The following is a 23,074-nucleotide window of genomic DNA, read 5'->3' on the forward strand; positions in this document are numbered from 1 at the left end:
TCTGCTTACCTCTGCCTCTCAAGTGCTAGTATTAAAGGTGTGTGCCACCACCGTCCAACCAGACCTCTAATTCTTGCTTTACCTTCTAGATGCTAGCATTGCAAATGTATGTCAGGGTGCATTTCCTTTTAAGTGTAGGGAGTTTTCCAAGTATTTTAATTAGTTATTAAGTAGTGGTGCTGCGGGAGCTCCTTTAGCTCTTTTAGCCAATAGCCTTTAAAATACCAGCCCACTTGGGTGTGGTCTCTTTATCTTGAAAAAGCAGCAGTCCCTCTCTTGCTTCCGACTTCGGACTCCGCTTCCGGCTACCAGATTCTTTTCCTGGTCTTGCAGAGGGCTGTTGTCTAGGACGGTGATCTGTAAGTTTTTCCTTTAAATAACCCTTTTATTAATCATAATTCCAAACTGGTGTGGGATTGTTTTGTGACTTACTGCTTTATAGTAGTATTCTATAGTAGTAATCAGTGGCCTTAATGTTTAAGTATATAGATCCCAAACAAGAAAAATACTCCTATTTTCACCTTTTTTGAAACACTGTTTCACTATTTAATATCTTGCCTCAATCATCTGAGTGCTAGAATTATATGGATGTGCCACCATTCTTTGCATTATTAATACATTTTGATACTCAGCTGTTTCTTGAATATTTACTAATGTCAAATTTAGGAAAGGTTACATAGATTAGAATGTGGGTTCTGTCTCTGAAGATACCATTGTCTCCTGGTATAAACAGAAAACCAAATTGTAATACAAAACAATAAATATGTTAACAAGTTGTGTAGCAACTACAGTGGCAGACATAAGTAAAGGTTTCAAAAAGGAGTTAATTTGTAATAGGATTTTTGTTGCTAGACATTACACAGGGATTTTTTCCAGTTGCAGGATGCAAAGTTATTGCAAGAATAGTGAGCATATTATCAGGGCAGCACTTGATTATAAATGGCTTTGTCATTGAATGTGAAGTCAAAGCAAAGCACAAAATGGGCAGTTAAGCAAGTAGGGACCAAATTGTGAAATGTTTCCATGATTCAATGGAGTAGAATCATGAGGGATCTTAAAAGAGAGGAATAAAACAGTTCTAGTTTGTGTTTTAGAAAGATAGTATGAGTTGATCATTTAGGAAAGAAGGTAACATCATCTCATCTAGTCCTTGCTTTAATTATGCTGCTCACTGCATTATACTTTGTTCTGTTTCAAGATATGGTTGCATCTCAGCACTTTGTTTTCAAATCCGTAACTCTTTTTATGTGTATGATAAATAATGTATACTCAAAAGAATGATTGGCTGGGAGCCTGGAGAGATGTCTTAGTGGGTAAGAATACGGATTGCTTTTCAAGAGGAGCCAGATTTGATTTTCTGCTCCCATGTGGCAGTTTACAACTGTAAGTCCAGTTCCAGGGGATCTAACACCTTCTGGTCTCTGCAAGTCCTGCACACATGTGGTGCACAGACATACATGCAGGCAAAATACTCATACGTATTACTAATATAATATATATTTTTAAGGCTAGATGAATAAGTCAGGTTAGCATCTGAGTTCTTAATTTAGAAAATGGCAGTGTCAAAAGAAAAGATTAATTCAAAACTCCCGGACTTGCCGGGGTTAGTCACTAGTTGTTTGAGAGAAAAGAATCAATACGATAAAAAATTTTCTGGCTTTAGGAGTCCTTGTGAGTCAAGAAGGCTTTAAATGGAGTTAGAATAAAGGACTAGGGTGGGTGATAGGATAAACAAATGAAATAGTTTGTGACTGTAGTAGCTTTGACAAGTGTGGCACAGGCATAGACCCTGAGTTCCTATGTATATGTGTTTCTATTATTTAGAAAGTTTAGGCTTGATATAAGAATTAAAGAATCACCATGGCTTTCCAGGTGGTGCTGTGTCACATCAATAATCTCAGCACTCGGGAGGCAGAGGCAGGCAGATCTCTGTGAGTTTGAGGCCAGCCTGGTCTACAGTGTTGGTTCTAGGACAGCCGGGCTACTCAGAGAAACTCTGTCTCAAAAAAAAAAAAAAAATTGGGAGGTGGGGTGGAGAAATCTCTATGGTGGCTGGAGTGGTTAGGAGTGTATAACTGCTCTTGCAGAGAAGTCACATTTGTTTCCCAGCACCCACGTTAGGTGGTTCCTAAATTCCTGTAACTCCAGTTCCAGAGAAGTCAATGCCCTCTCTGGCCTCCTCAGGCACATTTATGCATGTGGTATACATAAACTCACATCTGCATACGTGAGTGTGCAGACACATAAACACTTTTTTTTTTTTAAATCTCTGTGCAGGATATGTGGAAATGGCTCAGCTAAGGTAGTAGTTACTGCACTCCTCATCCATACTGGTGCTTTGGTTGGCTTGATCTTGTGTAGCTCATAGGGTTCACAGCTGTTTAGGCTGGTGATTGCTTTTCTTCCCCAGCAATGTGTACATAGGTGAGAGGACAGAGTAGAGGAGAGATCGATAATACTATCTCTTTATATAACAATACTAAAGACCTTTGATAAAGCTATATGGAAACTTAACTACTGTAGAAGCTTGCTCTCTCTCTCTCTCTCTCTCTCTCTCTCTCTGTGTGTGTGTGGTTTAAAATGGTTCTGCCCTATAACAATGGACAGTGCCTGTCTCTCCTAGACACCATTGGCTATCAATTTTTATAACACCCAGTGCCAGGTATGGGTTACCACTTTTAAAGTTGTTGGTCAGTGGGACTCCATATTCTAGCCCCCCTCTCCCATTTCCAGAAATTGCCATTGTTCTTGGTTACCCTCTAAAACTTGATAATAAGACCCTATTGCTTGGACCTGGAGAGATGGCTCAGCAGTAAGAGCATCTGCTGTTCTTGTAGAGAACCTGAGTTCAATTCCCAGCACCCACGTCATGACTTACAACTGTGCATAACTCCAGATTCAGGGAATCTAATGCCGTCTTCAGCCCTCCAAGGGCATCAGGGTTGCATGTGGTACATAAATATGATCAAAGCACACATACACAAACCTTTAAAAAAAGAGACAGACACAAACTAACTGAGACTCTGTTGCTAAAGATACTACCTACTTAGTCATAGGATGTGGAGAAATCAAGTTGTTACCAACCTGGAAGTTTCCTCACTACTGGCCAACTTTCATAGTGCAGGAAAGATTATTTCTATAAAAACTTATTTTTAGGGCTGGAGAGATGGCTCAGTGGTTAAGAGCATTGCCTGCTCTTCCAAAGGTCCTGAGTTCAATTCCCAGCAACCACATGGTGGCTCACAGCCATCTGTAATGATGTCTGATGCCCTCTTCTGGCCTGCAGACATACACACAGACAGAATATTGTATACATAATAAAAAACAAAAGTTATTTTTTAAAAAAACTTACTTTTATATACCGTTTCCTTAGATTGGGCAAATTTGAAGACTTAGGAGAGAAAGTATCAGTTGTGATGGTTGGTGTTTGTAGCATGAGGGCCGGCTTGTTGGGGTTTCCGTCCCGCCCGGTACCCCAACAGCCGTTAAATCCCAAAGAGAAATCACACACAGGACTCCATAAGGTTATAAACTGATTGGCCCATTAGGTCAGGCTCCTTATTAGTCCTTGTAACTTATGTTACCCCATTATCCTTATCTATTTTAGCCACATGGGCTCAGTACCTTTCTCAGTGTGACAGCTTACATGTTGCCTCTTTGGCGGTCTGCATAGGAGTGGCTGAGGAACTTCTCTCCTCCCTAGTCTTATCCTATTCTCATTACTCCGCCTCTACTTCCTGTCTGGTTGACCCGCCTATACTTCCTGCCTGGCCAATCAGCGTTTTATTAAAATACATGATTGACAGAATACAGATAATTCTCCCGCACCATTTCCCTCTTTTTTTTTTTTTTTTTAACAAAGGAAAATACCCATAGTCCATTTGTTGGGAATGTGGGCGTAGTATTTTAGGCTACTTTCTGCTGGTTGGGGGCGGTGATAATCTTATGGGGACCTAAAGAAAATTTAGAGTTATAATCAAGTCATGACTGGAGTATCCTGTGAGTCTCGATCATCTCAGGCAGCAGTCTTGAATCTGTTGTGGATGTAGAACTCAGACATCTGGGCCATCTGGCTGCCTCAACCGGTGTTAAATTGTCAGCTTGACAGAAGTTATAATCACCTGGGAAATGAGCTTCTGGGCATGTCTCTAGAGGACTATCCTGGTAGTGTTAATTTTGGTGAGATCTCCCATTTGCTGGTGGCACCATTCTCTAAGCAGGAAATCCTAGATAGTTAAAAAAAAAAAGTAGAGAAAAAAAGCTAGATACTAGGGAACATGCATTACATTTGTTTCTTTTTTATTAAGTCTCTCTCTCTCTCTCTTTCTCTCTCTCTCTCTCTCTTTCTCTCTCTCTCTCTCTCTCTCTCTCTGTGTGTGTGTGTGTGTGTGTGTGTGTGTGTGTATGAGAGAGAGGGGGGGGGGGAATAGGACAACTTGTCAGAGTAGTTTCTATTTCCACAGTATGATTTCCAGGGATTGAACTCAGATTGTCATGGCAAGTGCCTCACTCACCACACAGTCTGGAAGCCCTGTTTTCTTGACTGCAGATGCAGGTAACTAGCTCCTCAAGGCAATTTCCTGCTGCTGTAATCTCCCCACTGTAATGGATTGTAGCCTGGAACTGTGAGCTCAATTAACCATTTCTCCCTTAAATTAATTTTGTCAAAGTGGGTCATGTTTGCGCATGCATTTAAGCCCAGCACTCGGAAGGCAGAGCCAGACCTTCTCTGTAAATTTGAGGCCTGTCCGGTCTACAAGAGCTCGTTCCAGGACAGGCTCCAAAGTACAGAGAAATCCTGTCTCGGGGAAAAAATAATAATAATAATAATAATAATAATAATTTTGTCAAGGTATTTTATCACAACAGGAAAAGAAACAAGGGTATTAATAAATCAATATTTATTGACAATCATTGGGGTTATTTTGAAGATATTTTATATTATTTAATGAATTTCTTTTCCAAAATAGTCGTGAGAAAATGAAATAGCCATATTCAGAAGTCTAAACATTGAATTCTTAAATAGAAAAATTAGCACGATAGACTAAAGGATTAAATACAAAACTAAAACTATACAGCTTTTAGAAGAAAACTAAGACAAAGCTAGACATAATAGTGCACACCTTTAATTCCAGCACTCAGTAGGCAGAGACCGGTGGATCTCTGTGAGTTTATACCCAGGCTGGTGTCTGTGTGGAGTTCCAGGCTAGCTAAACTATATAGTCAGAACCTGTCTCAGAAAACATACAGAAACCCTAAAGACTTAGCAGTAAATTTTACTATTCTTAGCCAGGTGATAGGGCACATACCTTTGCCCAGCACTTGGAGGCAGAGTCAGGTGTATCTCTTCTTGAGTTCAAAGAAGTCAGCCTGGTCTACAGAGTGAGTTCCGGGACATCCAGGGTTACACAGAGAAACCCTGTCTCAAATAAGCAAAAATTTTACTCTTCTTAGGTCTGTTTCATGATAGTAATTTTCTTAATGTGATACCAAAGGCCTAGTAAGTTGAAGAAAATAGATATAGTAGACTTCATAAATATTGAAAAATTTAAAGACAGAATCTCACTGTATCACCCTGAATGGCCAGAAACTTGCTATGTAGACTAGGCTGGTCTTGAATTCACAAAGTTCTGCCCGTCTTTGTCTCTGGAGTGCTGCCATTCCTGGCAACAAATAAAACCTTTTGTATTACCTAAACAGAATCGTCAAGGAAGAACAGTATGGCCTGGTCAGTAAAAAGTGTTGTTGCTCATGCCTGAGTTCAGTCAAACTATTGAGGTTTGTTTTGGGGCTAAGCCCATTAAGCCTCTCAGGATCCAGAAAGACTCACTATGGCAGACGAAAACTGGCTGGAGAAAGAGATCTCGGAGTAGAACAAACTGACTGACTTAAGCACAATTCTCTACAAGTTTCTTTATTTCTTGGGGAAGGAATGGAAGAATGGAAGGACATTGGGGGGGGGCATTCTCCACAAAGCTTTCAGTTTCCGTAGGCATACCGACAAGTTAGCAATTTCATAGGCGCCAACAATAGTATCAAGCATGCATTTTCAGAGTCACAAAAACAAAAACAAAAAAAACCGATGGATCTGACAAAGAGGTGCCTTATATCCCAGAGGGGGCGTGGCTGTGAAGCTGTCTACCAGCAGGGAACACAGCTGTTGGTAGCCTTTGTGACCCAAGGGCTTGATTTGCATTAGCGTCTAGCTGTTTGAGTTAAAGGGAATCTCTTTTGGGAACTTTGCTTTTGACTCCAGCAGGGTACCCAAGTGAGAATTTTCCTCTCTGAAGCTAGTTTTAGCAACTCAGGCATTTTTCCTGTATAAGCAGTTAATTTCCTGGGCTATGAGCTTATGTTAGTTGAAACCATGGTGAAAGGTAAATACAGAATATTAGTAGTTTGTTAAGTTAGAGCAGAAGACCAGTAGATCCCACCTTCCTGCGTCTGCTTCTAGAGCAGGCGTTTTGCCTCCTGTTTAGGGCATTTTTCTTATCAATGAGTTCTGTCAATAAAGAAGGTTGTGGGGGACTAGTTGGCTATGAGAACAAAGGTTTGACCTAGTGATTGCTTTCACACCAGAACTTCTCTGTGTAGGGAAGGTATCCAGTTGCCCTATAGGAAAAGTCAGGTTTATACAATTCTGGGATATTATGGAAGGGAGAAATGCCATGATTTCACAAGATTTCTACAGAATTGACAATGGCTTGTCCAAAAGACAGGTGTTCCCGCAGTTCTGTTGAAATGGGTTTCTCCTGTGGATTAGTCCAGTAGATCTATCAGCTGTGCATTTACTGTTAATACTTGTGGGCTCACCACAGAGAACCAGTTCCTGAAAGTTGTTTCTGACCTCCACACAGCACCATGAATACTTCCTTATTGTTACTATTATTTTAAAAAGAGGAAAGTAAAAAGGCAACTCAAGTAATAAGACAAGGAAGATACTGGCAAAATGAATATTCAGTAGAGGGATTTTTCAGAAACATATAAAGAACTCTTTTTAAACTCAGCAATAAATAAAAAGATGACCGAGATTAAAAATTAGCAAAGCCAACTGTGCAACACTTCAGAGCACACCTCCTCCTGTGAACTCAAGTTTTCTGTACCCATTTTGGGTAGCTCACAGCTCCCCTGTAACTTCAGCTTCAAGGATCCAATGCCTCTGGTGCCAGCATATGTACATTCACACACACACATAATTAAAAATAAATCTTTTTAAAAGATGAGCAAAGAATTTGAATATACTTTTCTCCAGAGAGATTAGAGGTTAAGCACACAAAAACTGTTCAATTTCTTTAGTCATTGGGAAATACAGATGAAAACTGTTTCTTCATACCCACCAACTGTAGTAAGAATTACTGTTTGCTGGGAAGACTATGTAGAAATTGGACGACTTATACAATGATATTGAGAGAGTAAAATGGCACAGCTACTTTGGAAGACTGTCTGGTAGTTCCTTAAGAAGTTAAAATAGTTCAAGTATCTGACACCTGGTGAGATATATGAGTTGGATTTTTATTACTATGACAAAATACCTGATATGGATATTTGTGGAAGGAAAGGGAAAAAGAAAAAAAAAGACCTTCATTTAGATCCCGGTTTCAGAGACTAGAAGTCTACAAAGCATAGTAGAGGTTCGATGCCTCGACCCCCTAACTGCCTCCCATATGGCAGTGGCTATAGTTGATGAAGAAGCTCACAGTTTTATGTAACCATCCTTATGAGAACTTCAAGACTCTTGTGTAATCTACTTTCCACAATCATGCCCTCAATGATCTAAAGATCTCAATAAGTCCCACCTCAGAGATTCTACAACTTCCCCATTAGACACTGGAGGGACAGGGTTAAATCATACCATAGCATAGGTCAGCAGTTCTCAACCCGTGGATCTCTACCACTTTGGCGAGCCTCTCCCTCCAAAAATATTTACATTACAGTTCATAACAGTAGCAAAATTAGAGTTATGATGTAGCAATGAACGAAAATACTTTATGGTTGGGGTTACCAGAACACAAGGAACTGTATTAAAGGGCCGTGGCATTAGGAAAGTTGAGAACTTCTAAGATAGGTAAACAAAATTTTGTATTATTTAGCCATTAAACAAAATGAAGAGAAACTGGGTTGTAACTCAGATTTTAGAGTGCTTGTCTTGCATGCTCAGGGCCTCCAGATTTGAGCCCCCAATATGGGCATGATTGCACACCCTTGTAATCCCAGCACTCTCTTTAGGAAAGTCATAGAAACTAGGCTAATCCCCAAGCTTTTTATCTCAAAATGAAGTAATTGTTTTTTTTCAATTTCTTTTTTAAAATTGATTTTATTGAGCTATATGTTTTTCTCTGCTCCCCTCCCCTTTATCCCTCTCCCATAATCCTCACAGTCCCAATTTACTCAGGAGATTTTGTCTACGTCCCACGTAGATTATATCAGTGTAAGTCTCTCTTAGGGTCCTCATTGTTGTCTAGGTTCTCTGGGATTGTGATCGTAGGCTGGTTTTCTTTGCTTTATGTCTAAAAACCACTTATGAGTGAATACATATGATATTTGTCTTTCTGGGTCTGGGTTACCTCGTTCAATATCGTGTTTTCTAGATCCATTTGTTTGCCTGTAATTTTCAAGATGTCATTATTTTTTTCTGCTTTGTAGTACTCCATTGTGTAAATGTACCACATTTTCCTTATCCATTCTTCGATCAAGGGACATTTAGGTTGTTTCCAGGTTCTGCTAAGAACATAGTTGGGCACATGTCCTTGTGGTACAATTGAGCATCCTTTGGGTGTATATACCTAAAAGTGGTATTACTGGGTCTTGAGGTAGGTTGTTTCCTAATTTTCTGAGAAATCGCCATAATGATATCCAAAGGGGTTGTACCAGTTTGCACTCCCACCAGCAGTGCAGGAATATTCCCTTTACCCCACATCTCTCCAGCATAAGTTGTCATCAGTGTTTTTGATCTTGGCCATTATTACAGGTATAAGATGGAATCTCAGAGTTGTTTTGATTTGCATTTCTCTGATGGCTAAGGCTATTGAGCTTATTTAGTGTCTTTCAGCTATTTTAGATTCCTCTGTTGAGAGTTCTCTGTTAAGGTCTGTACTCCATTTTTTTTTATTGGATTATGTAATCTTTTGGTGTCCAATTTCTTGAGTTCTTTGTATATTTTGGAGATCAGACCTCTGTCTGATGTGGGGTTAGTGAAGATCTTTTCCCATTCTGTAGGCTGTCGTTTCGTCTGTTGACCATGTTCTTTGCTTTACATAAGCTTTTCAGTTTCAGGAGGTCCCCTTTATTGATTGTTTCTCTCAGGGTCTGTGCTACTGCGGTTATATTTAGGAAGTGGTCTCCTGTGCCCATGCGTTCAAGTGTACTTCCCACTTTCTCTTCTGTGAGGTTCAGTGTGGCTGGCTTTATGTTGAGGTCTTTGATCCATTTGGACTTGAGTTTTGTGCATGGTGATAGATACGAATCTATTTTCATTCTTCTACATGTTGATATCCAGTTTTGCCAGCACCATTTGTTGAATATGCTTTCTTTTTTCCACTTTATATTTTTTGCTTCGTTGTCAAAAATCAGGTGTCCGTAGGTGTGTGGATTAATATCCGGGTCCTCGATTCAGTTCCGTTGGTCTTCCCTGTCTGTTTTTATGCCAATCCAAGACTGTTTTCAGTACTGTAGCTCTGAAATAGAGTTTGAAGTCAGGGATTGTGATGCCTCCAGAAGTTTCTTTATTGTACAGGATTGTTTAGGCTATATTGGGTTTTTTGCTTTTCCATATGAAGTTGAGTACCATTATTCAGTTCTTTTGGTGTCCTTATAGAAAGTAAAAAAACACAACCGAGTTGGCATTCTGTAATTTCAGCCACCATGCCTGGTGTTAAGCTTATGCTTGTTATGTCTGTCAGAAGACGTAAAGAACCATCTGTTCTCCCCAGGTAGGGCACCGAGAAACCCAAGAAGTCTCTTTTAAGGACAGTCTGCTGAATTTATTGACATTTTTTACAAAAGCATGGATAACTAGAAATTAGCTGAATCTCCAGAAGATCCCACCCTGTTGCAGGGGAGGGCCTGCTCATTCGTCCCTGCCACCCGGCTAGCTTATCCCCGAAGTGACCACACAGAAACTGTATTAATTAAATCACTGCTTGGCCCATTAGCTCTAGTTTCTTATTGGCTAATTCTTACATCTTAATTTAGCCCATTTCTGTTAATCTGTGTATCGCCATGTGGCAATAGCTTACTGGATAAAATTCTCAGCGTCTGTCTCCTGTGGATCCATGGCATCTCTCTGACTCTGCTTCCTTCCTCCCAAATTCAGTTCCATCTTCCCCGCCTACCTAAGTTCTGCCTGTCAGGCCAAGGCAGTTTCTTTATTCATTAACCAATGAAAGCAACACATTGACAGAAGGACCTCCCACATCACCACCCCAGCATGGGGATTATTCAGGAGAGCTGTATTTCTGTAGTCTTAACCCTTAGTCAACCTTCTCCCTTTTATATACTTCATCACACACTATGCCCAAGACCAAACACAGCTGAAGGGAATGAGGGGACTGAGTGGTGACTGGGATCTCAATAGTACCAACTCTGGCCTTCTGCCCGGAAGTGTTAGCAGCCCTATTACTGTTGCCATGTATGTAGCTGTCACTGTATTGCTTGCTTTTTTTGTTGTTGTTGTGATGACTGAGGACCAAGGTGTTCTGTAGGTCACACAGTCATCTTCATGATTGCAGATGGTCTTGTCATGCCTGCAGAAAATACCTCAATTCAGCACTTAGTATATTTTTTATATAGAAATTTGAAGCTCAGAAGCACTTCCTAATCTATCACTTTTCTTTTAGCCAGAATTTGGAGAAAAGCACATTAATTGCTCTTTGCCTTTCTGATCTCCTCTCACTAAATGTAACATGAGGGGCCTGCTTGTTGGGGGTTTTTCTGTCCTGCCCGGCCCCCCAGCTGTTTAGTCCCAGAGAAAAATCACACACAGATCTCTGTAAGTTATAATGCTGATTGGTCCATTAGGTCAGGCTTCTTACTGGCTAACTCTCACATCTTGATTAACCCATTTTCTTTAGCTAACACTCATATCTTGATTAACCCATTTTTCAGATCTATTTTAGCCATGTGGCTCAGTACCTTTTTCAGTGGGGCAGCTCACATCCTGCTGCTTCGGTGGTCTGGGAAGGAGTGGGAGAAATCAACTTCCTCCTCCCCAGAATTCTCCTGCTCTACTTGCATCATTTCCACTTCCTGTCTGGTTTTCCCACCTACACCTCCTGCCTGGCCAATCAGCGTTTATTTAAAACATGATTGACAGAATACAGACAATTCTCCCGCACCAACTAAAAACATCTCTCTCCCTCTCTTACTCTCCAGCTCTCCCTCTTCTTCATCCTTCTTCCCCCCTCTCTTGTTGATTCTTGTTCACCCTTTCTCTTTTTCAAGACAAGATCTTATGTAGCCCTTAAACATATGATCCTCTTGCCTCTACCTTTCAAGCACTAGATGAAAGGGGTGGACTACCATACCATACTTGGCATGAGGACACAATTTTTGACCCTTATTTTCTTATCTCCTATTAAATGCAGTAGGTAAAGGTAGTTAGTTTTTTCCCTCTTCAAAATATCTGGCATATAGATTTTATATGTTTTAGTGTTTTTTAAAGACTCATACTTAAAAATAATAATTAAAATAGGATTCATTTAGTACTTCCCAGTTTACAAAGTACTTTCACATGCTCTGTCTTATGTAATCCTTATAACTACTCTGTGCCACAAATGTAGTTCTTTAAATGCCCTGCTATGAAAATGTCCTGTTTTTCTTCCAGTTAATTTTTTCTGTTTTATACAGTAAGGCGAAGAAAATACTTCTAAAATACCACTTGTTTTTTTTTCCCCCCCCTGGCATTAGACTATTGGTGATTCTCAGCAAGCTGAAGAATGGAGCAAAAACTTACCCATATGTCAGTTTCTCATAAAGAGCATACAGGAGGAGAGTTTATCTCGTTCATGGTTCCAGATACTTCAGTTCTTGATTCCCTGGGTTTGTTGCTATAGACTGGTGGTGAGGCGATACATATGAGTAAATGATATAGTGCAGCAGAGCTGTGCACCATTGGGTCTGGAAGAAAGAGAGAGAGAGAAAAAAAAAGATTCCACAAACTAGATAGACCATTCAAAACTGTGTCCTGGTGACTGACTTCCTTTTATCAGGCCCCATATGCTAGTTTTTATTATCTGTCAATAGTGCCATCAAATTATGAATCTACCAGTGAACTAATCCATAGACTGACTAATTCAAGTCAGCCTTTCCTGTTCCAATCTCCTCATAGTCACTGGACTCACAAGCTAGGACCAAGTCAATTTGCTTCACTTTAGCAAACATCTGTTACTCTATGTCAGATACTGCGCTAGTTCCTTGGGGATATAAGAAGCATTTATGGTTAGGGATGTAGCTTAATGATAGAACATTTACCAAGCCTAATAGATAAGGCTCTGAATTTAATCTTCAGTGTGCACACACACGCTTGCTTTCTCTCCCTCTCTCTCTCTACACACACACACACAGACTCTAAACATTCTTGTCCTTAGGAAACACACCACTTCCCTAAGGTAAAAAGAAATACATATAACAAACCTGGCATATACCTGTCTCTTTGCTCTTCAGAGACTGAGGCAGGAAGATTGTTATGAATTCAAGGATAGCCTGAACTACATTTTGAGACCCTGTTTCCAAACATGGATGGATGGATGGATGATGGATGGATGGATGGATGGATGGATAGATAGATATAGTGGGGCATGGTTGCATATGCCTTCAATCCTACCACTGTTGGGAGGCTAAGATATGTGGATCTTGAATTGAAGGCCACCCTGGTCTAGATGACCAGGAAGACTGACAAGGGCTATATAGTGAGATACTGTCTTTAAAAAAAAAAGAAGAAGAATTGACATTTCACTTTTCTAAAAACTAGATATTCATTTGTTATTAGCATCTTGAACCTCATATAAAAAAAAACCAGCTCCAGGCTGCTCAGTGCTACATAATGAGACCCTATGCTTCCCTAAAAAAATTCTGAAGGAAAAAATTTTTTTCATGCTGGGTATGTTCAGTAGTAGCACAGGGCATGCACAGCATGTGGAAGACCAGGCTGGCCTCAAACTCTGAGATCCGCCTGCCTCTGCCTCCTGAGTGCTGGGATTAAAGGTGTGCTTCACCACCACCGCCTGGCTCAGTCTGGTATTCTGACTGGACTCAAACAACTAGAAAATATGATACATGAGAAGAAGTGGTAAAAACCAGAAAGGTTCATTAGAGACAACCTGTGGATAGCCTTGCATGTGTATTTTTTTTCTACAGTGCACACACCCAAGAGTATATCGTGATAGATCAAGCCCTCTGTTTACTAAGCTGCAGACAAAGAAGACACATTGTTCTTGGAAACTTTTTTTTCACTTGTACAGTTAAAGAAATATATTTACATTAAAACAAGTTTATAATATTAAAAACTATTTTTTAAAAAATTGTGGGCCTTTTTTTTAAATGTATGTGATCAAATGAATTAAAAGTTTCTTTTGAGATAGGATAGGGTCTTATATAGTTCTACTTGGCATGGAACTACTAATGTAGACCAAACTGACCTTGAACTCACAGAGATCCACCTGCCTACTGAAACTCCACTCCTGGGGTTAATGGTATTTCACCTTATGCAACCTGGATTTTTTTTTTTATTTAAATAAAGAAAGTGACCTTTATTCTTCAGGCCACTTTCTGACTTTAAATATTGTTTGTACCCAAATGTTCTTTCTCTATTATTCAGACTCTTCTATGTACTCATTCATATTTTTGTCATAACATCATCACATTTTATAATTTATTGGCTAAGGTTTTAATCAGATACTGTGTGAATATCTAGGTTATGTTCTCTGAAGTTCAAGAACTGAGTGTGACTCGGTTTATGATGTTTGTATGTGCTGGGTATTAAGACATTCAGATGCATTCCGTTACTTCTGCTTTCTTGCTTTTCTAGTTAATATTTATGCTGCTCCATATATAGTCATTCAGAGTCATAGATCTGTTGATGAGATTACTTCCAAATCGTCTGTTTTAAACCTAGAACGGTATTAAGCTTTTTCTAATACAGCCATAGCCTTTCCCAGCTTCTGCTTTCACTGTTCCTTGTCAGTCTTCACCCCTTCCCAATATTCATTAAATAACCTACAGCCCCACACTCTGTACCACTCTCTGCCTGTAGTATCTCCTGCTTTATTTTTGTTTACTTTTGCAGTTTCTTCTTCCTGAAATGATCTTACCCATTCTCCAGCTGCTTGTTCTTTGTGTCTTTGTAGAAGAGGGAGGGCAAAGAGAGAAAATTCAACTCCTAAAACTTCCCCGATTCTTCTGTCATCTACAGTAATTTTCTCTTCATGTTTACAGCCGTATCCAGGTTCATTCCTTGGTTGTACATGATCACCACCTTGGTTCACCCTAAACATTAAATCTCTCATTTCGTCCTACCTCTTAACTACTGAGGTCAGGGGAGATTTGAGACAAGAGATCATGCAGCCCAAACTGGCCTTACACTCAGTGTGTGGCCAAGGGTGACCTTGAATTCCTGATTCTCCTGCCTCCAACCTCCAAGTTTAAATTTCTGTCTTTGAAACTGTGGCGTTTCTTCTCAGCTCACTTTATGCCGTAATAACTAAGAAGTAATAAGGTTGCATGTATGTGGGGTGCATAAGGGAGAGAAGAGGAGGTAGATTTGGTTGGTTTTCTCCATTTTAAAACAAGCAAGAGTCTGTTGTGTAGCTTACATATTCAGATTCTCAGGCTGTTTTTGTCCTAGTCCTGCTGGTTCTCATTATCTGTTTAGCTTTTCACTTAGCTCTGTCTTCAGATACAGGAGCCCTGTTAGAAAATCTACCTTTCTCATGACCTTGTAAGGTGATGTCACTAAATGTATACATTCTCTTTTTCCCTTAGGTAAAAATCTCTACACCAATGAATATGTAGCCATTAAACTGGTGAGTAGAATGTGTGTGTTTGTGGTCTTTGTGTATTGATGCTAATGTCTTACAGAAAACCATTGTAAGCATTCACAATAATGCTCATGCTATTTTTACTGTGTATATGATGCCAAGTAGTCATTTTTCCTCTTTCAGGATGTTATAATGATAAAGCACTATATATTGTGTAATGTCATTTAATGCTACTAACTATAGCAGTAGCAAAGATGAGTCAAATTTAATGATTGTATTGTGCACACTGTTTGTATGCCTGGTGCCATGGAGGCCAGAAGAGAGTGTTCTAGTTCCCTGAAACTGGAACTGGATGCTTGTGTACTAATTTGCTGATGCTGGGAATTGAACCTGGGTCATCTTTAAGAACAAGTGCTCTAAACCAGTAAACATTTCTCTGGAGCTCTTTGACATCTTTTTTTTTTTTAAACTGATCTTTCTTCCTTTCTTTCTTTCTTTCTTTCTTTCTTTCTTTCTTTCTTTCTTCCTTTCTTTCTTTCTTTCTTTTGAGATAGGGTTTCTCTGTGTAGCTCTGACTGTCCTGGAACTAGCTCTGTAGACCAGGCTGGCCTTGAACTCACAGAGATCTGCCTGCCTCTGCCTCCTGAATGCTAGGATTAAAGGCGTGCCATTTCACCATTCAGTGACATTTTTAAATGTATGGCATTTATTGGTATATTTACCAACAGAAAACCAAGTCTGACCATCTCGTTGATGCTTTAGAACAGTGGTTCTCACCCTTCCTAACACTACAACCCTTTAATACAGTTCTCATACTATGGTTACCCCAAGCATAGGATTATTTCCATTACTAGTTCATAACTGTAATTTTGCTACTGTCATGAATCATAATGTAAATATTTTTTGAAATGGAGGTTTGCCAATGGGGTCATGACCCACAGGTTGAGAACCACTGCTTTAAAAACCTATCAAGTCAGGTATGACTCCACATGCTTTTCAGCACATGCTTTTAATTCCACCACTTAAAGGAGGAGGCAAAAGGATCAGGAGGTCAGTGTCATCCTTGGGTTTATATTGAGTTTTGAGTTTAAGGCAAAAGCATGTAGATCATTGTAAGTTCAAGGCCAGACTGATCTTCATAGTGAGTTCCAGGTCAGCCAGGGCTACACAGTGAGACCCTGCCTCAGCAAGACAAAACAAAACGTTGTCAAACTATTTGTAATGGTGCATGCCTGTAATCCCAATAATTTGGGGAGGAGGGGTTGTTGTAAGAGGCTGCTTGTTTGTTCCCTGCTGCTCAGCCCTGAAATCATGACACAGAAACCATACTGTTTGCAATACTGTTTGGTCAATAGCTTAAGCATATTTCTGGATAACTCATATCTTAAATTAACCCATCTCCATTAATCTGTGTTTTGCCATTAGGCTGTGGCTTACCCTGTAAAGTTCCAGCATCTGTCTCCGTCAGGGCTACTTCGCTTTTTCTGACTCTGCCTTCTTTCTTCCAGCATTCAGTTTAGTTTTCCCCGCCTATCTCTATTCTACTAAGCCATTGGCTGGAACAGCTTTTTTATTAACCAACGGTATTCACAGCATACAGAGGGGAATCCTACATCAAGGGGTGGGCAAGATACACAACTACTTAGAGGCTATTCTGTGCCTTGAGACCCTATTTCAAGAAACAAACAAAACTCCCACAAAAACATTCCCTATAGCCTTGCTTGGTCATTTTATCTTCTTTAGCTTGTCAATTTGTGGGGTTGTTAGGATTCTTTTCTGAAAGAGTAGCAGTTGCCAGATTAGTTTCTCTACAAAGGAGAGGACGAGTATCAGGACTTAGGACAAGCGGTGCCTTTGGAACTCTCTGGGCTCTGTTCCCCTTTTTGAGGTGTTTCCTATAATTCAAGCTGACCTTAAACTCAATGTATACCTGAGGTATCCTGATCCTCCTGCTTCCTTTCAAGTGCGGAGACTTCATGTTTGTGTCACTATGTTCGGGTTTGGGGTTATTTTTGTTGTTGTTTGTTGTTGTAATAGAGCTTGAACCTAGGACTTCATGTATGCTAGACAAGCACTCTACTACCAACCTATGTCACCAGCACACACATGCCTTTCTTTTTCCTGCTTGGTTTTTTTGTTTTGTTTTGTTTTGTTGAGATAGGGTCACTTTTCAGCCCTGACTGACCCAGTTCTCAATGGGTATCTAGATTGATTGTAAATTTATGGCAGCTCTTGTGTTTCAGCACCCTCAGGGCTGGGATTATTGTGCAACTATACTGGTTTATTTTTGTCTTTGACTTAGAATTCTTGAAGAAATAGAGCAGGTAATGAATAAAGTAGAATGGCCAGGTGGTAGTGGCCACCTCTACTCCCAGCACCTCTAATCCCAGCACTAGGGAGGCAGAGACAGATGAATCTCTGTGAGTTCGAGGCCAGCCTGGTCTACAGAGCAAGTTCAAGGACAGGCTCCAAAGCTACAGAGAAACCCTATCTCAAAACAAAACAAAACAAAAGCAGGGAAGAAAAAAAAAGAAGAAGAAGAAGAGAGAGAGAAAAACAAAGAAAAAGCACATGTAGTGATGCAGGTCAAATATCTTTTAAGATGATCAAGTAAGGGTTTATCTACTTGTTTTTTGTAGAGAAATTTAGTTCTGGGAAGGTATGCTCTAGTGCATAAACAAAATGACATTTGGAAAAAAAACCCACCCCAATATAATGTAAAAATGTGCACCTTTAAATTTCTGTTTTACTACTATAGATTTGACATTATTTTTCAAGGCTTCTTTTGAGGCTTTCTGTCTAGATTTCTTCTCTCACGTTCTTACCACTTTGGTCTATATAGATCTGTTTCTATAGCATTAGTAATATCATTGACAGACATTTCACTTTTTCTTCCGTTGCCTTTATTAGGCTTTATTTCGCTTTGTGTGGGCAATATAAAAAGTAGAATTTGGAGTTGGGGTTATATCTCAGTTGTAGAGTGCCACTATAATGTTGGTGGGGTCCTGGGATCAAAGGAAGGATAGAAGATGGAGGAAGGCAGGAAGGAAAGGCTGAAATGACAATTCCTGTTTAGATTATAGCAGTTCTATCTGTGGGTTTCATCCCTTGCTGTTGAGTTTATTCAAGGGACATAGAGCAATAGTAACTGATCTCCTTTCATTGTATATGACAGCCATCTGCCATTGATCTAGGATTTCAGACAGGCTTGCGTGTTTCAGAATAACTGTGATTCTGGCAGATGGCCAGCTCTGTTTCATAGGAAATCAACATCTACTACAGAATTGCAGGAAACTTGGTACTGCTGTTTGTTTTTTGTTGTTTGAGACAGGGTCTCTGTGTAGCTCTGGCTGTTCTGGAATTGTCTCTGTAGACTGGCCTCGAACCCAAAGATCCGCTTGCTCGTGCCTCCCTAGTGCAGGTATTAAAGGCTTGTGCTAACACCTCATTTCTACTTCGTTTGAATCTTCATTGTAGCTCTTGTTCCTTTAGTTTTAAAGAACATTTAAAAATTCTTAAAGTAGAGCCGTATGTGTATATATGCTTGCCATGCAGTCCTGATAACCTGTGTTCAGTACTCAGAACCTGCATAAGTGTGGAAGGTTTCCCAAAGTGTCCTCCAACTACACACACACATACTGTGGCACATGTACTCCTCCCATATACACATATCATCATCATCATCATAAATAACTAAAGACTACTTAAAATATGCAAAGTAGGGAGTGCAGAGTGGCTGAACAATAAAGAGCAGTTGTTCTTGGAGAGAACTGTAGTTTAGTTCTTAGCAGCCATGTCAGATAACTCACAACTACCTGGAACTCCAGCCTGGGGGATCCAGCTCCCTCTTCTAACCTTATGTACATACATACATACATACATACATACATCAAAACACATAAGTAAAAATAAATCTTAAATACATATACAAAGTAACCAGATGTGATGGTTCCCATTTGTAATTTCAGCCCTTGGGAGGTGAAGCAAAGGGATCACTGAAAGTTCTAGGCTAGCTTGGGTTGTAGAATGAGAGATCAAGTGCCTCCCCCACCCCGAAAAAGAGCAATGACAAAAACCAGTATGGTGCCTGTCTGTTTCACAGCTGCAATCCCAGTATTCAGGAGGTATTGGAGGTAGAGAAGGATCTGGAATTCAAGATCATTCTCAGCTACTTAGCAAGTTATTCATCTTGCTGCTTTTCTCTAAACTGCTATTTGTATGTTTGGCAGACTTTCTGTTCTTAATGTTTCCAGAACAGCTCCTGAAGCCATATTTGCTTGAATAGTTTTCAGCCATGTGCTCAAGAGACTAACTGAAGGATGTGCATTCCTGCGATTAACAAAACAATGTCCTTTGTCACTAAGTGTGATGAGGTATAAGCTCACTTTCAACACTGTCTATGAAGATTAATTGTTTCATTTATTGAAGATTTACTAAGATATTGAAGGTCATATTGAATATTTTCTGCTTAAGGTTTCTAGCATGAAATTCAAGTAACAATCCTATGGTTTTTAAATTCATTTCCCTCATGCTTTGCCATTCTCTAGAGATTATCTCTCTGGAGCTAGGCAATAATTTTCCTGCTCTAATGTCATCTCATTTTGTCCTCTCTGTTTCTCGTGAAATTATTGCTGGTGGTTTTGCTATTAAACACGTTCTGTAACTGGCTACTTTGTTGGTGATAAAGTAGATGATGTAATCAAATGAAGAGTGGTTCTTCTATCTGAGGAGAACAGTCAAGTGACTATCAGGTGTTATGTGTGTTTCTCTTAATTAACTATGATAATCATGGGAAACACAAAGCTCAGTTCTAGTGATTGTGGAACCCTGTGAGTTTGTCTTTCATGGAGTTCCTTGAAGATATAAAATACTCAATGTCTGAATTTATTTAGCTTAAACTTTCCTAAAAGCAAAGGGTGGATAAATTAGGTAATTTGAAAGAAACTTTTGAGTTCTGTGATTTATAGATTCTATGTATGTCCTGTGAAAAATGTAGACCGTTTGATTTGTTTGGTTGGTTGGTTAGTTGGTTGGTTGGTTTTTCAAGACAGAGTTTCTCTGTATCTTTGGAGCCTGTCCTGGAACTAGCTCTTGTAGACCAGGCTGGCCTCTAACTCACAGAGATCCACCTGCTTCTGCCTCCCGAGTGCTGGGATTAAAGGCGTGCACCACCTGGCAACAGATTTTTTTTTAGATAACAATAATTTATCGTATATTCTGAAATAGAAGTTTTCAAATGTTGCTATTAGAAAAATATGATAAATGTTTGAAGAGCCGGGCTGTAACTCAGTTGGTAGAATGCTTGCCTAGCATGCATGGAGTCCTGACTTTGATTCTCCTCACCACATAAAACCATTTGTGGTGGCACATGCTTATAATCTGTACCCAGAAGTAGAATTGATTGACTACAACATTTTCAATTGCACCATTCCATTCATTCATCTGTTCATTCATTTTGTTCTCTGAGGTGGGCTGTCATGTAATTTAAGCTTTCTTCAAACTTGATATGTAGCCAAGGATAACCTTGCACACCTCATCTTCCTGATTTCATTTTTCCTGTGCTGGAAAAGTGGATGTACTAGCAGCTGCACCATTTTAAATTAAGGATAGCAACACAGAAGGGTTCTAGTTTCTCCATAGTACTAAAACTACCCTGCTGCCTTGATAGTAGGCATCCTAGTTGAGTATACAAGTTGAAGGAGTTTTGGTTGTGGTGGTTGTTGTAGTTTTGTTTTTTATTAAGGGCCTTATTCTGTCAAGTGCAGATCATCTCAGAAACATGAAAGAATCTTAGCCCTGTTCGTTCTGAAAAATCTAAGATTGGAAAAAAGCCCACTTCTTGAAATTTGACCATGGTTTTTCTGCTTGGGTTTCAGGAACCAATAAAATCACGTGCTCCACAACTTCATTTAGAGTACAGGTTTTATAAACAGCTTGGCAGTGCGGGTAAGTCCCTTTATTTCTTTCCATTATTTAACGTACTACTTAGTTGGATACCTTAATTAAGTTTGTCTGGTTTGCCTCCTTTCCTAGACCATTTATCTCCCTAGTTTTTGGATAGTGAACTTTGTGACCCACCCACCAAACGTTGTTTGTTCTCTGGTCTTGGAGGTGCAGTTAAGAGGGGATTGTTAGTGTTGTGACCCTGCCACAGGTCAACCTTTAGATGTTTTCACCTGCTAAAACACACATGCTATGAGGATTTGAAATTTGTCTCTTTATATACCAGAGGGAAAAGGATTGGTCATTTGCATGCTGTGCTTTAGAGCTTTGATTGAAATAAATCCTAAAATGCAATGCTGGGATTTTACTCATTGTTTTGTTCATTTACAAGAGTCATGTATGGGCTTGAGAGATGACTCAGCAGTAAGAGCACTGGCTACTCTTCCAGGTGATTTACCCCGTTTTGATTTCTAGTACCCACATGTTGGTTTGCAATCATCTGTAACTGCAGTTCCAAGGGATTCCATATCTTCTTCTGCCTTCCTTAGGCACCAGGCTCACATATGGTGCACAAACATATGTACCATCCACACACATAAAAATAATAATAATAAAGTAGAATTTTTAAAATTCTAACTGGAAATTAAGTTCTCACAATATGTGTATAACTTAAGATTTGTTTCTCTAGCCTGTGAATAAAGTTGATGGGATTTTGTTGTTTGTTTATAAATAAATATCAGCATATTCTTTTTTCCATATATAGCTAGACTACATTCATTGAGAAACATTGTAAGTTCACAAGAACACTCAAATTGTAAGTCAAGGCTTCCTGATCATTTCTAGTTATTCCATTGTTTTTCTCCATATGAAATAGTTAGGTCTTCCACATGATAACTTATTTGCCAAACATGCTTATCTTTAGCTCTTCTCTCTAACTTGAACTATTTCTTCCTGTCCTTGATTCTTCTCTGACATTTCTGTGTTATTTTATAATAGAATTACCACATGTGTAACCTCTATAATTGTATGGTTTAAAACTTCATAGAATTTGATGCATACATTCTAAAAAATTATCCTTTGGAATCCATTATAAATTCTCAAAGAACACTAAGGCTATGTTGGTTGTTTGAGACAGGGATTCAAAGCCCAAGCTAGCCAAGATTCCTTCTGCTCCAGTTGTCATCTCCTAAGTGCTGGATTATAGATGTGTACCCCCACACCTGCTAATGTTGGGCCCTAAAGCCCCACCAAGAAGGAGGTCGCCCCAAGAAACACTCTCAGCACAGTTGATGCAATAGCAAGAGGAATTTTTATTCTGCCATGGCAGAGGTCCCTCAGCCTCGAGAGGAGAAGGACCCCTGCTTTGTTTATTACAGGCTCTTTTAAAGGAAAAAAAAATCACAGAATCAGCGAGGGGGTAGTACAGAATCAAAGGGAAAGTCCATTTGTCAACTATTTTGACTAGTTCATTCAACGGTCAGCTAACTCTAATTGATCAAGGAGTTTACAAGCAGGAACACCTGCAGGTCATCTCACCCCAGTTCCAGGGCCTGGGTCTATAGAAAAAAGACTACAATGGGGATGGAAAGTACTCAAAGCTCCAGTGACTCGTGGTTGGTTACCTGGGTCCTGGTTCCCAGGAACGGGGGTGCAGTAGTGCTAAGGTGCCCCAAAGTCTTTCATTTCTCAGTTTTTGCTTTTGGTGTTCTTCTTAGTGTGATAATATTTATCTGATCTAGTTTGATTTGGTTTGGTTGAAATTGGGTTTTACTTTGTCACCACAGCTGGCTTGAAACTTACTATGTAGCCCAGTCTGGGCTTGAACTCATGGTAGTCCTTCTACTGTAGCCTCCCAAGTACTAGGATTGCAGGTAGGAGTCATAACACCTGGCTTATAATGTTGTAAGTTTCAAAATTTTCAGACTGATAACTGTCTTACCCTAGTTATGAGAAAAAAAAACATATAAACACATCTTACAAATAGCAGACATAGGTTAAAACATGCGTGGTCCAACTCAGCAGATGTTTGAGTGGGCACGGGGAAGTGACCAGGCCAATTTCCACTATTTCTTGTATAACTCCTTCCAGACAGAGCCACCAGAGCAGGCCAATCTTCTCTTTTTATTATAAAGCCAAGTGGTTTACATCTGTAATCCTAG

At 39.6% G+C, this 23,074-nt stretch overlaps 1 protein-coding gene across 9 annotated transcripts in view; it reads left to right on the forward strand.

Annotated features, from left to right (window-relative positions):
- Csnk1g1 (casein kinase 1 gamma 1) overlaps window positions 1-23,074 on the forward strand; it is a 137,427-nt gene that overhangs the window by 43,587 nt on the left and 70,766 nt on the right. For all 9 annotated transcript variants that reach the window (XM_085689252.2, XM_048424276.3, XM_085689253.2 and 6 more), the window contains 2 exons: window positions 14,977-15,017; window positions 20,849-20,918. In XM_085689252.2, the coding sequence (XP_085545378.1) occupies window positions 14,977-15,017; window positions 20,849-20,918 (111 nt within the window). The remainder of the gene's footprint in view (window positions 1-14,976; window positions 15,018-20,848; window positions 20,919-23,074) is intronic.

This window comes from Myodes glareolus, chromosome 4 (genome assembly GCF_982192425.1).
Source record: "Myodes glareolus chromosome 4, mMyoGla1.1, whole genome shotgun sequence".
In the NCBI taxonomy this organism is placed as follows: Eukaryota; Metazoa; Chordata; class Mammalia; order Rodentia; family Cricetidae; genus Myodes; species Myodes glareolus.